Raw genomic sequence first — 16,417 nt, forward strand, 5'->3', positions numbered from 1 at the left:
TTTCTGTTACAAAACAAACTCTGTTTTTTTGCATCTGCTTAGAAGTGCAGTGCTAACGTTGCTTTTGTCCTGTGGGATGTGCACCATGGTACAGTTAACACGACTCATAGTGGGGTTCTCACCAGTGCAACTTACCATCTCTGGTGCATCAAATGCTTGGGACATTTTCCTACACTGATGGGAGTTTTCTTTATCTCAGCCATTCTCCAAAGCAGGCCAAATTGCAGAAGGTTTCCTGTCAGCAGTTTGAATACAGAGATGGGCAAATTATAAGCCATGCTGCTCCTCAGCTTGTTTTGGGGTTACAAAGCTCCGACCTCCATTCAGGTAGCGAAGTGGTTTTGGTGGAGAAGAAATCTGATGATAATCATCAACGCTGGATACACAAAGAGGACAGCAGGTAAACACATTATATTCAAGGGTTGATATATCAAAAGGTGAATGAGAGCCTAAGAGGTCAGGCATGGTCCCCACAGAGCAAGCAAGGATATTATTGAGGGCTTTGGATTTCTATTTAATTTGATATTTTCTTATCCCAGCTAAAGAAGAGAGAGAAAAACAAATGCTAGGTAAGCTACATATAATTTGTCTGCCATTAGATTCTGATAAGAAATGCTCAGTCAGATCTACTGGGTACATAGTTTTACCTGGCTATTGGACTCAAGATTAGACTCTTATCTAAATTATCTTTATGATATAAAACAATAAAATGAGAATTCTAGAAAGGCCCAAATTTTAAAATTTTTTGATACTTTAACTCAATCCCTGTCTTTGCTCAGACATATGTGTTCCTTACTTCATCTATATTTTCCTTCATAAAATAACCAACTGATGTGGCTTCTAATCACACAGTAAAAATTAATTATTACCTTAGAAAATACATCAGTCTAATTAAATGTCTGGCCTTGAATCCAGATTAAAAAAACTGACAAAAACATATTTCTGAGGCAATTAGGAAAAATCTAAATCAGTTTGGCTATCTGATGATATTCAGAAAGTGTCAGGCTGGGGCTGGGGCTCAGTGTATAGTGGGTACCCGTATGAGGCACTGGGTTCAATCCTCAGCACCACATAAAAATAAATAAATAAAGGTATTGTGGGGGCTGGGGATGTGGCTCAAGCGGTAGCGCGCTCGCCTGGCATGCGTTTGGCCCGGGTTCGATCCTCAGCACCACATACCAACAAAGATGTTGTGTCTGCCGAGAACTAAAAAATAAAAAAAAAATTAAAAATTCTCTCTTCTCTCTCTCTCTCTCTCTCTCTCTCTCTCTCTCTCTCTCTCTCTTTCCTCTCTCACTCTCTCTTAAAAAAATAAAATAAATAAAGGTATTGTGTCCAACTACAACAAAAAAAAAGACAAAAGAAATTGTTAATAATTTTTTGATATAATAATGGTTTAATGCTTATGCTAAAAAAAGTAAAGAAAAGTCTTGGTCAGTTGGTTAGCTATTATAGTATTTAGAGATAAAATTGCAAGTTATTGCAGGTTTATTTTAAATATTCTAGTCAAAATTTAAATTTGAAAGTCAAGATGAATGATGAAACCAGCATAGCAGGGTGTTGTTAGTTTCTGGGTCCATGAGGCCATTAAACATTTCTCTTTGTTTTTGTGCACATTTGAACACTTCTTTAATAAGAAAGAAATTAACTCCCTGTTTTGTAGGTAGTTTTGTTTCAAATTTTACCATTAGTATTAAATTGTGGGGCTTCAGGGGTCTCTTCAAATCACTTAAAATACTGTACAAAGTATATTGTTAGAAATACCAAGCTGCTGCCCAAAATCAAACACATGCTTGGAAGTGGATGAACAAAGCAAACTTTACTTCTGCCAGAAGGGTGTGCTGCTGTCCCTAGGTAGTAAGTGCACTTGGGTGGACAGTCCACCTGCTCCTATCCCTGATGGGAGAAACCTGGGATTACAATCTGTGTGATTAACTAATTTTAAATTTGGGGCAGGCAAAGGGAAGAGCTATAATTAAAATGGCTACCATTGAATCTTCATCCCAATTAAGGCTAAATACTATATTCTGAAAACAGACCACTAAACTTTCTATTTCTCACAGTATTGGTCATCTGTGCACACTTTTTCTTTCTGGGAGAGCTGTGACTTTCACTGGATTCTTGAAAGATCTGCAATGTTCAAGGCTTATGAATTAGCACTTTGCACAAACCTCATTCAGCAGGAGGCAGCCTCCAGCCTGACTCAGGCAGGGAAGGAGCCTGTTCACTTTCTGAAATGAGCTAAAACTCTAGCGAGGAACCCTCCGTAGTCTTGTCTTATCTTAGAGAAGACTGGGAAGTCAACTATGTGGTCAGATCTTGTGCCTGTGTTCCTTTGCCCCATATGCCTGGGCTAAATGGTTTTGCAATGAGGAGCTAGAATAGCGGTATTCTTCTCACAATTGGTTTGCTATACAGGAGCAGCACTCATTCTTTCATTTGCAAAGGAATATTAAGGACAGTGCCTTAGGGGCTGGTGCTTCAGCAAAGAATAAAAGAGATAAAAATTCTTGGCCTTATGGAGTTGACGTCCTGATGCTATCCCAAGTCTTTATTTTGCAATACAGCTTACTGCCTCATCTTTCTGTATTATAGTAGAGAGAGAGTTGATTGCTGCCTATCCTAAATTGGAATTTGAGCATTGCTGGTGAATTCAGGTGGACATACATGGGGAATAAGCAATTGACTCTAAGACAAGAGAGAGCCAAACACGGTGAATTTTGGCCCAGAAATAACTGTTCATTGGAAGAAAGCTCTAGTTCCAATTTCTGTTCATTTTTCAGTGATGTAGAGAAAGCAGTGGAAGAAAAAACAGAAAGAAAACTTTGTGTAAGACTCTGAATTGTTGGTTCATGAGCAGCACTACTTTGGAAAAACTCTAACCATGGGTTAGACAAAAGTCCTTTCCAGTTGCTTTCACTTTCCAGAATATTGTACGACATTTCATCTTTAGGCCTTCCCATGTCAAGGAACCAAAAGAAAGAGAGGTAGTTGGTGGGAGGGAGATATTAATATTGATGGATCCCTCATCAGAAATTTTGGGTCTAGAGAGAGGACATGGAGCTGTAGGGTGTTGGCCATTGGAATAGGATTTGCTCATGAGTGCATGAATCACCTTCAAGAGACACACAGGGCAGAGGAGGTTTTGCATGATGAGTGTGGGAATGATTTAGGGTAATATGTGTCTTGTGGTAGAAGCCTGTCTGCATAGTGACACTAATTCTGAGCTTTCATCTACATTTTCCCTTGTTATATTGCATTTTTTTCTTTCATGTAATTGAGCATGGAAATCCATTTTTTTCTGATAAGCTAGTGAGGACTATAATATCTTTGCTTATACTACAAGATAGAAACATGTAGAAAATTACATTTAAATTAATAATGTTTTCTCCTCCATATTTTGCCCAAATAATAAATCAGCATCTGGGGAGGAAACTGCCCATCCAGAATTTGTATAAATAGAAGGTAAAGTAACTCAGTGCCAGCATAATGGAAGGTACCAATGATTATCACTGTGCCAAGAATTTTGTACCTTTAGACTTTCCATTCAGTCTTTCAGGTCTTGAGTTACTTTTTTATTTTGGCCACCTATTTCAAAGAGAAAATATGTAGGAAGTCTGCTATCTTATGCAATTATCAGTAAAACCTCTTATATGAGACTATGACTGAGAACCAAGCCTTGAGGGCATAACACACAATCTAGGCTGGCAGTGCCAGAAACCAGTGAGGAGACCCTGGAAGGTGATAGGGAGAGTGCTGAGACACACTCTTTTTGTTTCCAGCCACAAAGAAGAATGGTCTGGTCAGCTTTGCAGATAATATGGCATCTTTCCTTTATTTTCAACTGTCACAAAATCTAAATCAATCATTTAGTCTCTAAAGGGAAATATGAGAAAATCCTCAGGGACAAAAGTCCCCTCAGTGGGACTTAAAATTACATAAGAGAAAATGCAGTGCTGTGGAATTTGGAGCTGAAAGAGATCTTTGAGTCTTGATTACAAAACAAGATAAACTAACTGATGGACAAAGAGATTAAGTGACCTGTCTGCACTCTACCATGGGTTAATGAAAGAGGCCTTCGAATCATGCTAGATATTGCTGAGCTATAGAGCGTTTCCTCCTTGCTGTCTAGCACACAGGAGGCTTTATGTGGAAATCTATAAGCTGGGCTTCCTGCAAAATAGTACTCCTCTGCTGTGGACAAGTGCCCGTCAACCATACTATTCAAAAAGGAAAAGAAAACCTAACATTATAACGGCTGAGCATGGCATCGAAGCATGAGAGAGACAGTGGCATTTACTCTAGGAAGCAAAAATATCAAGAGTGAGCTCATTAGTCTTGACACCTCAGTAGGTTATTAAAGGAAATAAACAATCACACATTTATTTGAATAATACTACTGAGTGCCAATAAAAATGCAAGATGCAAACTGCACAACCTTTTGAGGCCCCAGAGATGAACAGTGTAAAATTCTAGCTCTCTAACAGTGTTCAGTCTTCACAGATGCTGAAAAGGTTTTTTATAAATTGAATATCCATTTTGGATTTAAAATGATACCTCATCAACCAACAATGGAGGAACAAATATACTATTTGATTAATAGTGGTTGTCATTTAGGACTATGAGTGAATTTTAAAGCTCTATTATGGGTTTTACTGTATTTTCCAGTACTTTATAAATTCTTTGTGTTGAAAATGTATTGTTTTATGTTAAGAAACTTAAACTTGATTTTGGAATTCTTTAAGTCTTTAAAGGAAGACTATATTACTTTTTTAATGGATCCTTTTGTACCTTATTCCCTTTATTCCCACATCATTACATTTTATATTCAGCATGAGTTATAATTTCCACAATAGGAATGACCATTGGTCTCTAATGTAACCATGTTGGCAGCAATAAAGAATTGGCTTTCTATATACATAAAAGCCTTGAATGTTTCTTTATTTGGGCTTTAAGTGTTGTGAGGAAGTGAATTCAAAAATTTAATTCAATTATTTTCATTTTGCTTTACCATTAAAGAGATTTTATGTTAGCTCCAATTAAGATCACTTTTAAAATTCAACATGTATTTTGGACTTTTAGGAAAAATGCCTTTGGACAAAAGAACTTAAAGGAAAAATATAAAAGAGCCACAACCATTAATAATAATATCTAATATTTAGATGTTAAATACCTTGTAGTATTCTATGCATTTTTATTTGCATCAACTCATTTAATTTCCACCTTATGCACCATTATCCCATATTACAGATGAAGAAACTGAAGCAAATAATTGTTAAAGCCATACAGCTACCAAGAGTTTGGCACTCATGGTACTCATGATTCATACCTAGACAGTGTTGTTCCAGAACCCACTAAACTATTCTCACTGCATCTCAATAATTGAAAAATCGACAAAGAAGTATCAGTTTGGATGTAATCTCAAGATAGAAACCACACAGTGATTTAAATAAGAAAAGTAGGATATAAATGATTATTAAACTATGACAAAGCATTAACTATTATATACACAATAGTATACATACACAAATATTATGTTGGCTAATGAAATCTATTTGCTCTGATAAGCTGGTAAGATCTGGAGAACCTTAGATTATACTATGTAGCAGCAAAGTGTAGAAAATTCCATTATGTTAATCATATTTTCCCAGGCATTAAGTTATATATATATATATATATATATATATATCTTATGTATAATACATATTGTAATATTTAATATTTTATATACTATTACTCTTTTAGCCCTAGAGTTTATATACATATATGTATACATATATAGTAATACTATAGAAATTCTAGGAGATAAAGTATACATTACATTCTCCACCTCCCCACTTTTTTTTGGTACTGGGGATTGAACTCAGAGGCACTCAGCCACCAAGCCACATCCGCAGCCCTATTTTGTATTTTATTTAGAGAAAGGGTCTCACTGAGTTGCTTAGCATGCGCTTTTGCTGAGGCTGGCTTTGAACTCGTGATCCTCCTGCTTCAGCCTCCCAAGCCACTGGATTACAGCATACACCACAGCACCCAGCAAGGTGCCTCGTTAACACAGATCACAATGAGTGAAACATCATACAGATACAAATGTAATACCTTAATTGGTTTAACAAAATTTTAGATATAGATGTCTATATTATATAATATACACATTACCCTAGGCTGAGGGAGAATACACAAGAAAGAATAAATTTGGGATTGGGACCCCCTCTAAGGTTGGGGTTTAGACTTCATTGTAAGAGGCATATAGTATAGCACCCTTCCATGGATGGCAGAGAAATTGTACTGTGTGCCTGCCTATAGTTGGTGTGTGGTTGCTAGGCAAACAGGAAGCAATCCTCTGAAACATATGTGGGAGTGTGACTAGTTGCTGGGCACACTGGCATGCGAAGGGGATAAGGATGCTGGTTAACAAAAGGCTCTGAAGCATGTGGAATCCATGTTGGGAGGGCAATGAGCAGGTTGTCACCAAGCAGGCCAGGGTCCTCAGAGTGTGGGCAGACTGTGATAGGGGCACCTGGTTGGAGCACAGCATCGCTGGATGCCTTCACTTCCCTGAGTTGACCTCACACAGCAGACATAAAGAGCATCGGAGAGCCCCTTCTTCTTGCTGTGTTCTTCTAGCATTCTTTACCAAGAAAGTTTAACATCCTGCCAACCGTAAGGGAGAAATAAAGCATTATCTGTTATCATGGAACATGTTTGGAGCTGAGGGGCAATACGTTGACAAGTGGCACAGAAGGAATCTAATCTGGTCACACTGCTTGATAATGTGACTAATCGTATTTTCTTAAGGACTTTTCACCTGGCAAGTAACCCTGACCTTGTGCTGGCAGTGTCTATGACCAAGGCTAGAAATGAAGCCTGTGGCTATCCAGTTATTGTTCAGGTAAGATATGTATAGACTAACAAGTAATCATGGCCCTTTAATTAAATTGAAATAAATGTCTCCTTTTTGTGGAGCTAAAGAATGGCTGTCATAGAATGCTACCTTGAATGTCATTGTTAAAATATTTATAATAGTCTGCCTAGATTTCAAATTGAGCATGTTCATGTATCTCTTAATTTAGTTTAATCCAACAGATGGTGATTGTGAGCTTGCCGCATGTCAGGAACTGTGCTAGTTACTGAAATCAAATCCAAAGGCAAGCATGAGAAATGGTCTCAACAAAATTCACAGAATTTACTGTTAAGTAAACACGGCAGTCAAGTGGTGGATGCAGTCAAGTGAATGGCTATTAGACGCACCCAAGGACATATGCAAGGCCCCCTTTCTTGGTAACTGGAGAAAGATAACCTGTACAGGGAGGTCTTTTGGGGACCTGAGCTCATAGTGGTAGTCTACCAAGCAATCCATTTGCATTATACTTTTAATACAGTTTTGCAAATGCTTACAGCAGCCAAACAATTTTTGGAGATTCCAGAGAAGTCTGGCTTCATTTGAATTTTGGACAAAGATCTAGGAAGTGCTTTTTGCACGTTTTCCTATCATTGCCACTTATAACCAAAAACATTTGTAAATGGATCTGTGTTTTCCATGCTAGGAGGAGAGAGAGTTTAGGAGTATTCCTGCTCTGCATTTGCTTTCTGTCATCTCCACAGTATTTTCCATCTTTTTGTTGGGCAGAATGTATTGTCTCCAAATAACATTTTATTCCATGTGTTTAAAAGCAGTGAAGCAACTTGTTTTGCAGGCCCTGAATCCAAAACTGGGACAGCAATCTGGACAAATACCAAAACTTAATTAAATCTTCTGTCCTGATGTTAAATAAAGACTAAAAATTTAGAGACAGTATACATCACTTTACATTATTTTATGTCAGATGCCTATTTAGTACATATCAAAGATAAAATCTCATGCAGGTGCAAACTGAGTGCCTTCCTTAGTTTCATAAAATTGTAGGTATGGATGTCTTCCACTGAGGTTCTCATTTTATATGAAAAAAACTTAATCCCAAGATAATTTGAGTCACCTTTCAAAACTTTTTTGTTTGTTAACATTTCATTTTTATTTATTGAAGCAATCAGTTTATGAAAAAATATTCAAGTTTATATAAAGTAATAAAAATTAGGCATGTTAGATTAATGCTACTAGATCTTTTCTTGTTCCTTGAAAATATAGCCTTTGGTTTTCCACATCTCTGGGAGAGGCTTTGTTTTCTGACCCATAAAATCAGTTCTTAAGTCTCGTTTATTTTCTTCTTTACTGTTAACCTGTTACTTGGTAATATAAGTGTTACAAATTATATAATTCCTTGAGGTGTCATGATATGATTAGTTATTAGCATTAATCCACTTTTAAAAATTCTGTTAAATTGAAACATGTTTTACTTATACTTGAGCCAACTTTTATAATTAAAGTAAATATCTTGTTTCTATTATTATTTAACTTTACTTAGAAAAAGTCTCCTTTAATATCAATGAAATTTAAACTAAAATATCAAGTACTATTTTTTCATAAGGTACTATTTTTTCATTTGTTAAGCTCATATTTAGGGAAGATATTGCCCTTTTGGGACAAGAATATAAGAAAAGTGGGTTATTTCATATACATATACAACCATTAGAAATATAAAGTAAAATGTTCTCTCCAGAAAGAATTTCGATGTGATAGATCATAATCTTGAAAAATGATCAGAGTTTGGACTTGGGATGCAACTCAGTGGTACAGTACTTACCTAGCATGTGTGAGACGTGCATTCAATCCCTAATACTGCAAAAAATAGAATCTTCTTTTATCAGCAACTCTTCCAGAAATTTGTACTAAAGAAATTATCATAGGGGCTTGGGCTAGAGCTCCGTGGTAGAGTGCTTGCCTAGCATGCATGAGGCACTGGGTTCAATTCTCAGCACCATATAAAATAAATAAATAAATAAACAATTTATTAAAATAAAGGCATTCTGTCCATCAATAACTACAAAAATATTTTTTAAAAAGAAATTATCATAGATTTATACAAAGATTTATTTACAGTACTGTTGTTTTCTGTGTATTGCAGGGAAATTTTAAGAAACAATATACATGTTTTAATTATTGGAGATTAGCAAAATAAAATATTCCTGAAATTAAATGATAATATCTTTTTTAAATGTTAAAAAAAAGGTTCATGGAATATTGTTAATTGAAAAAAAATGCAATTCAAATTGTATGTATTGTGTGATTCTATTTTTGTAAATCAAAGAATGCATATTTATAAGTATAAAATCTATGCATATAATTGCCAAAAATCAACTATATTTATCACTGCATAATGTATTTGTGAATAATTATCTGTACTTTTTGAATTTATGCAATGAAATATGACTGCTATAGCTATCTCATAAACTCACCTGTCTATTTGACACAATATTTTCTCTCTTTTTTTCTCCAGAAATATAAGCCATACAACAATGGAACTGCCCATCAAAAGTGGCAGTACTTGGAAAATTTGAAAACATTTATGGCCTTTTATAGCACTACTTTGGATAAGGAAATCACATTGGCAAATTTTGCTGGTATTTGTACATCTTCTGTCATTAAAGGAGAAAACATTGATCAACCAGTAAGTGATTCTTTCTTCCCAAAAGAAAAAAAAAAGATGGTAAAATAAGATAATTTAATAAAGTGATTTTTTCCCTTAGAAAAGCTATGTTCATAAAATTTGATCACTAGTTTCCCACAGGACTGAGAATTGAACCCAGGGCCTCATGTTCTAGGCAAGTGTTCTACCCCTGAGCTACATCACCAGTTCTGGTCTTGGTTTGAGACAATTTCTGATTTTGCCTTGAACCCAGAGCTTATATATGCGAGGCAAGCACTTTAATTCTGAGCTACCTCTCCAGCCCCTCGAACACTGACTTTTCTTAAAAAAAAAATGGTTCTTTTTAGTTATTCATGATATCAGAATCCATTTTGATATAATTCTACAAGCATGGAATATATCTTATCCATTTAGCATCCCATTCTTTTTTATTAATTAATTTATTCATTTAAATTAGGTATATATGACAGCAGAATGCATTTTGATTCATTGTATACAATTTCAGCACAACTTTTCATTTCTCTGGTTGTACACAATATAGTGTCACACCATATGTGCAGTCAGACATGTACCTAGAGTAATGATGTCCATCTCATTCTACCATCTTTCCGGCTCCCATGCCCCTTCCTCACCCCTCCCTCCTCTTGGCCCAATCAAAGTTCCTCCATTTTCCCCAATGTCCCCCTCACCCCATTGTGGATCAGCATCCATTATCAGAGAGAACATCAGGCCTTTGGTTTTTTAGTATTGGCTTACTTCGCTTGACATGATATTCTCCAACTCCATCCATTTACTTGCAAAATGGCATAATTTTATTCTCTTTTAATGCTGAGTAATATTCCATTGTGTATATATACCACAGTTTCTTTATCCATACATCTATTGAAGGGCATCTAGGTTGCTTCCACAGTTTAGCTATTGTGAATTGAGCTGCTATAAACATTGATGTAGCTGTGTTACTATAATGTGCTGACTTTAAGTCCTTTAGGTATAGACTGAAGAGAGGGATAGTTGGGTCAAATGGTGGTTCCATTCCAAGTTTCCTAAGGAATCTCCATACTTCTTTCCAGATTGGTTGCACCAATTTACAGTCTCACCAGCAATATATGAGTGTGTCTTTTTTTCCATATCCTCGTCAACATTTATTGTTGTCTGTATTCTTGGTAACTCCCATTCTGACTGGCATGAGATGAAATCTTAGTTTTGATTTGCATTTCTGTAATTAATTGAGATGTTTAACATTTTTTTATATATTTGTTGATTGAATGTATATCTTCTGAGAAGTTCCGAGAAGTGTCTTTTTAGCTCTTTAGCTCATTTATTAATTGGGTTTTTTTTTTTTTTTTTTTTGGTGTTAAGGTTTTTGAGTTCTGTATATATCCTGGAGATTATTGCTGTATCTGACATGTGTGTGACAAAAATTTGCTCCCCAAATGTAGACTCTCTCTTCACCTCATTGATTGTTTCTTTTACTGAGAAGAAGCTTTTTAGTTTATCCCATCCCATTTATTAATTATTGATTTTATTTCTTGTGTTTTAGGAGTCTTCTTAAGGAAGTCAGGGCGTAATCCAACATAATGAAGATTTGAGCCTAATTTTTCCTCTATTAGGTGCAGGGTCTCTGGTCTAATTCCTAGGTCTTCGATCCACTTTGAATTGAATTTTGCACATAGTTAGAGATAGGGGTTTATTTTCATTTTGTTGAGTATAGATTTTCAGTTCTCTCAGCACCTTTTGTTGAAGAGACTATCTTTTCTCCAATGTATGGTTTTGGTACCTTTGTCTAGTATGAGATAACTTCTCAAAAAAATTCTGGCAAATCGCGTACAAAATCATATTTAAAAAAATAGTGCACCATAATCAAGTGAAGTTTATTCCAGGGATACAAGGTTGGTTCAATATATGAAAATCAATAAATATAATTCATCACATCAGTAGACTTAAAGAATTATATGATTATATCGATTGATGCAGAGAAAGAATTTGATAAAATATAGCATCCTTTCATGTTTGTAACACTGAAAAACTGGAGATAGTAGGAACATACCTCAACATTGTAAAAGCTATCTACTCTAGACCCAAAGCCAACATCATTCTAAATGGAAAAAAATTGGAAACTTTCCCTCTAAAAACTGGGACAAGACAGGGATGCCCTCTTTCACCACTTCTATTCAACATAGTCCTGGAAACACTAGCCAGAGCAATTAAACAGATAAAAGAAATTAAAAAGATACAAATAGGAAAAGAATTCAAACTATCATTATTTGCTGATGACATGATTCTGTACTTAGAGAATCAAAAAAAAAACTTCAACTGAAAACTAGAATTAATTGATGAATTCAGCAAAGTAGCAGGATATAAAATCAATACCCATAAATCAAATATATTTCTACACATTAATGACAAATCCTCTGAAAGAGAAATTAGGAAAACTACCCCATTCACAATAGCCTCCAAAAAAAATTGAGAATCAACTTAACAAAAGAGGTGAAAGACCTCTATGATGAAAACTACAGAACACTAAAGAAAGACATTGAAGAAGATTTTAGAAGATGGAAAGATCTCTCATGTTCTTGGAAAGGCAAAATTAATATTGTCAAAATAGCCATACCACCCAAAGCACTATACAAATACAAATTCAATGTGATTCCTATTAAAATCCCATCATCATTCCTTATAGAAATAGAAAAAACAAGCATGAAATTCATTTGGAGAAACAAGATACCCATAATAGCCAAAACAATCCTTAGCAAGAAGAGTGAAGCAGAAGGCATCACAATACCAGACCTTAAACTATAGCACAAAGTATAGTAACAAAAATGGTATGGTATTGACACCAAAATAGACATGTAGACCAATGGTAGAGTTTCATTCTTATGGTTGTACATGGTGGTGGGATTTTCTGTGTTTTTTTTATATATGTACATGGGAAACTTCATATATGTACATGCCAGATTCATTCCACTGTCTCTCCTTTACTTATCCCTGCTCCTTTCCTTCCATTCCCATTGTCTAATCTATGGCATGTCTACTCTTCCCCTCACCACCTGCTTTATTGTGAATTAGCTTCCAAATATCAGAGATAACATTCTACCTTTGATTTTTGCTTACTTCACTTAGCATGATAGTCTTCAGATCCATCCATTTGCTGGCAAATGTTATAAAGTGATTCTTCTTTATGGCTGAGTAATACTCCATTGTGTATATATACCACATGTTCTTTATCCATTCATCTATTGAAGGACACCTAGGCTGCTTTCATAACTTAGCTATTGTGAATTGAGCTTCAATAAACATTGATGTGGCTGTGTCACTGAAGTATTCTGATTTTAACTCCTTAAAAATGCAAATTACTAAAATCCATGATGAAAATGGAAATATCATCACAGACACTACTTCAATACAGAAGATAATCAGAAGCTGTTTTGAAAATCTGTACTCAAATAAGTTAGAAAATACTGAAAACATTGATAAATTCCTAAAAACATAACACTTACTCACTCTGAACCAGGAGGATATAGAAAATGTAAATAAATCAATTTCAAATAACAAGATTGAAGAAGTAATCAAGAACTTACCAGCAAAGAAAAGTTCAGAACTAGATGGATTCTCAGCCAAGTTCTACCAAACCTTTAAATAAATACCAACCCTCCTCCAATTATTCCATAAAATAGAAAAGGAGAGAACCCTTCCAAACTCATTCAATGAAGTCAATATCACCCTTATGCCAAAAGCAGACAAAGACACGACAAGGAAAGAAAACTTCAAACCAATATCCCTGATGAACATAGATACAAAAATTCTTAATAAAATGCTGGCAAAACACACTGAAAAGATTCTGCACTATAATCAAGTGGGTTTCATTCCAGGCATGCACGGTTGGTTCAACATACAGAAATCACTAAATGTACGCACCACATCAATAGACTTAAAGACAAGAATCACATGATCATCTCAATGGATATAGAAAAAGCATTTGACAAAATACAGCATCCATTCATAATTAACACTAGGAAAAAATAGGAATAAAATGACCATACCTTAACTTTGTAAAAGCTGTATGACAAACCCAAGGCCAACATTGTTCTAAATAGAGAAAAACTAAAAGCATTCCTCTAAAAACAGAAACAAGACAGGGATACCCACTTTTACCACTTTTATTCTCAATAGTCCTCAAGTCTCTAGCCAGAGCAATTAGGCAAAAGAACATTTAACTTTTGATTGAAATAACTTAAACTCTGTGATTCCAGTTAGGAAATATTTCAGGAAAATTATGAAGAACAGATCTGTTGGTCTTTCCCAGGTCACTAGTATGGCTCTAGTCATCTGGTGCTCCTTCAGTAGTTTGGTGGCTCTGTGAGGAGTGAATGATCACAGATGGCCTCCCTTACATGTCTGGTGGATGGTAGGCTCTTAGCTAGGGGCATTGATTCTTCAATCTCTGGATTTCTTGGAAAGGCTAGCTCAAGTTTGCTCACATTGTAGTCTTAGGGTTCCTACTGTAACCCAAAAAGAATAAGCACTAATGTGCAAGTACTACTTATACATCTGCTTGTCTTGCATTTGCTAGTGCTACAATGGGTGAAGCCAGTAGTACGCCCTTTCCCTTCTTCAAGGAAAAGAAATAAGGATAAAGAAACACTTCCTCTCTGTTGAAGGAACAGTGAAGTCATACATCAAATGACCATGAACACAAGTTTGGAATGGTTTTATTGTGGCTGTCTTTGGAAATAATCTGCCATACTCTTTCATGGCCGGTTTTCAGAGTTATAAATAGGTGCAAGCTTATTGCCAATGTTGTCCAATAGGTTGTAGATTTGTTTTTATTTGTTTGGGTTTTTTTGTTTGTTTTACTTCTATTAATACAATCATTGTGAACTCATTGAATTTTTCATATTCAAACATATGCAAAATGTTGCCATTATTGTTCTTTATGTTATCCCCAAATTATTGTTTTTTGAGCAGAAGGGGCTTCCTCATATTGACTTCCATGTCTTTTTGACACAATTTGTTTACTCTGGGAGAACTTTTTTCTTTCCCTTGCTTACATTGTATATTTTCTGACTCAAACTTGGAACTGACCATTTTTCATGAAATCTTGATTCTGGGCACAGGTTGTGTTCATTGGTGCTGAATTGTCATTACAAATTTGGAAATTATTTTCTTGAGAATGTAATTTTTAGGGAGGGAAATAATGCATTAATGTTGTGATTTCAAATTTAGCATTTGGTGATGATAAAGGTGCTCTATTTATATTCTAAAGAGTTCTATGGAATGCTATCATAATTCAGATGTACCTATATAAAAATGCCTTTATTTCCTGTTTAAGGGATACTATTATCTCTCAGCTGGTGGAAAGAGGAAAATGATGCTCTGCCTGGCTTGTGGACAATGCATGAGACCAGAGAAGAGACTGAAACAGTTGCTTCCAGGGGTTCCATTCCTCTGTGTTTCAGGCTCCAAGACCCAGAAGCCCCTATCACAAGGGCCTTTCAAGGTCATCAGTGTGGTCAAGGTGTGTAATGATCTGAATTCTGCTAATGTACATGTGTCAACAGTTTGGAAACTTTGATGTATTTATTATCTGCCTTGCATTCAAGTTTATTTCCACTCATCCAATTCATCCTCCTCAGATGCATCTCCACTCATCCAATTCATTCTCCCTTAACACATCCTGCTTGCATTGATTTCCTTTTCCCCACTGTAATTTAAAATACATTGTCTATTAATAGTTCCATTCACCCTGTGAAGTTAATTGGGCACTTCTGCAGCTTTAATTTGCTGACACTTTCCCCTGTTCTCTGTGTCATTTTTAGTTGAGGAAATAACTGCAGATCTTTACTTAGTGGAACAGCTTTTTTACCTGTATCCACAGGGTAAACTTCTTTGATGAGCATGGAGCATTTCAGGGGGAATTTGACATGTTGTTGTTAACTATTCAGGTTGGGTGCCTGAATTCACACATCCATGTCTAATGCTATTTAGAGTTCTTGGAGATGAAAAACTGAAAACAAAAACCAAACAAACAAAATCCTCTGCTACTTTTGTGTGGCCTTAATTTGAAATGGTACTATTTAAGAGATCCTCCCTTCAAGTTTAGAAGTGAAAAAAGCTGAGGGAACTTGCATACCTGAATATAAAGGAGCAAGTCCCAAAAGATGGGCACCCTCCAGCCTGTCCTCTCAAGGCTGACCTGCCCCATCTCCAGATCTGCTCATCTCCTAATTCCCAGCCACATTGTGCCACCTGTAAGCATCCACTGAAACAATATCTAAAGGAGAAAGGAATCAGTCCTCTGAGAAGCCAGAGGGCATTTGGTTTGAAGGAGCTGATTACCAAGATCCTCAGAGTTATAGCATCTCAGACAGCTTTTCCCTCAGGGCAGCATCCTAGTTAGGGATGAAGTGGCTCTCACCCCTTCATTACCGTGTGCTCAACACTGTTCCCATTCCCCTCCTTTCATCAGCATCTTCCACCATAGGATGGCATCATTCCAAAGTCAAAAATTGAGGGAATGTCAGTGGTGGTATTGTGTCCTCTTACTTTGATCCCAGGCTGTCCTTGGCCCTGCTGCCATCTCCTGTCACAGGTGAAAGCAAAAGAAACAAAAAATGTGACATTGACCTCAAATAAAATAAATAGAGAATGCCCCAAACAGACCAGATGCTCAGAAGTCACCTAGTAACTTGGTGTCAGGGACGGAAAAAGAACTTAAGATTTCCAGTGTCCTTCCCATTATAGCATCTGGTATCTATAGTACATGAAGTGACCATTGCAAAATTTAAATATCACACACACACTCACACAAACACACACACACATACACACACACACACACACACACACACACACACTCATTGAACTGAGACTGAATGATGCCCAAATAAAAAACA

General features: G+C 36.0%; 1 protein-coding gene across 2 annotated transcripts in view; it reads left to right on the forward strand.

Annotated features, from left to right (window-relative positions):
- Dcdc1 (doublecortin domain containing 1) overlaps positions 1-16,417 on the forward strand; it is a 485,491-nt gene that overhangs the window by 420,647 nt on the left and 48,427 nt on the right. For both annotated transcript variants that reach the window (XM_040284557.2, XM_078046288.1), the window contains 4 exons: positions 200-400; positions 6,799-6,892; positions 9,375-9,545; positions 14,854-15,039. In XM_040284557.2, coding sequence (XP_040140491.2) covers positions 200-400; positions 6,799-6,892; positions 9,375-9,545; positions 14,854-15,039 — 652 coding nt within the window. The remainder of the gene's footprint in view (positions 1-199; positions 401-6,798; positions 6,893-9,374; positions 9,546-14,853; positions 15,040-16,417) is intronic.

Source organism: Ictidomys tridecemlineatus, chromosome 4 (assembly GCF_052094955.1).
Source record: "Ictidomys tridecemlineatus isolate mIctTri1 chromosome 4, mIctTri1.hap1, whole genome shotgun sequence".
Taxonomy (NCBI): Eukaryota; Metazoa; Chordata; class Mammalia; order Rodentia; family Sciuridae; genus Ictidomys; species Ictidomys tridecemlineatus.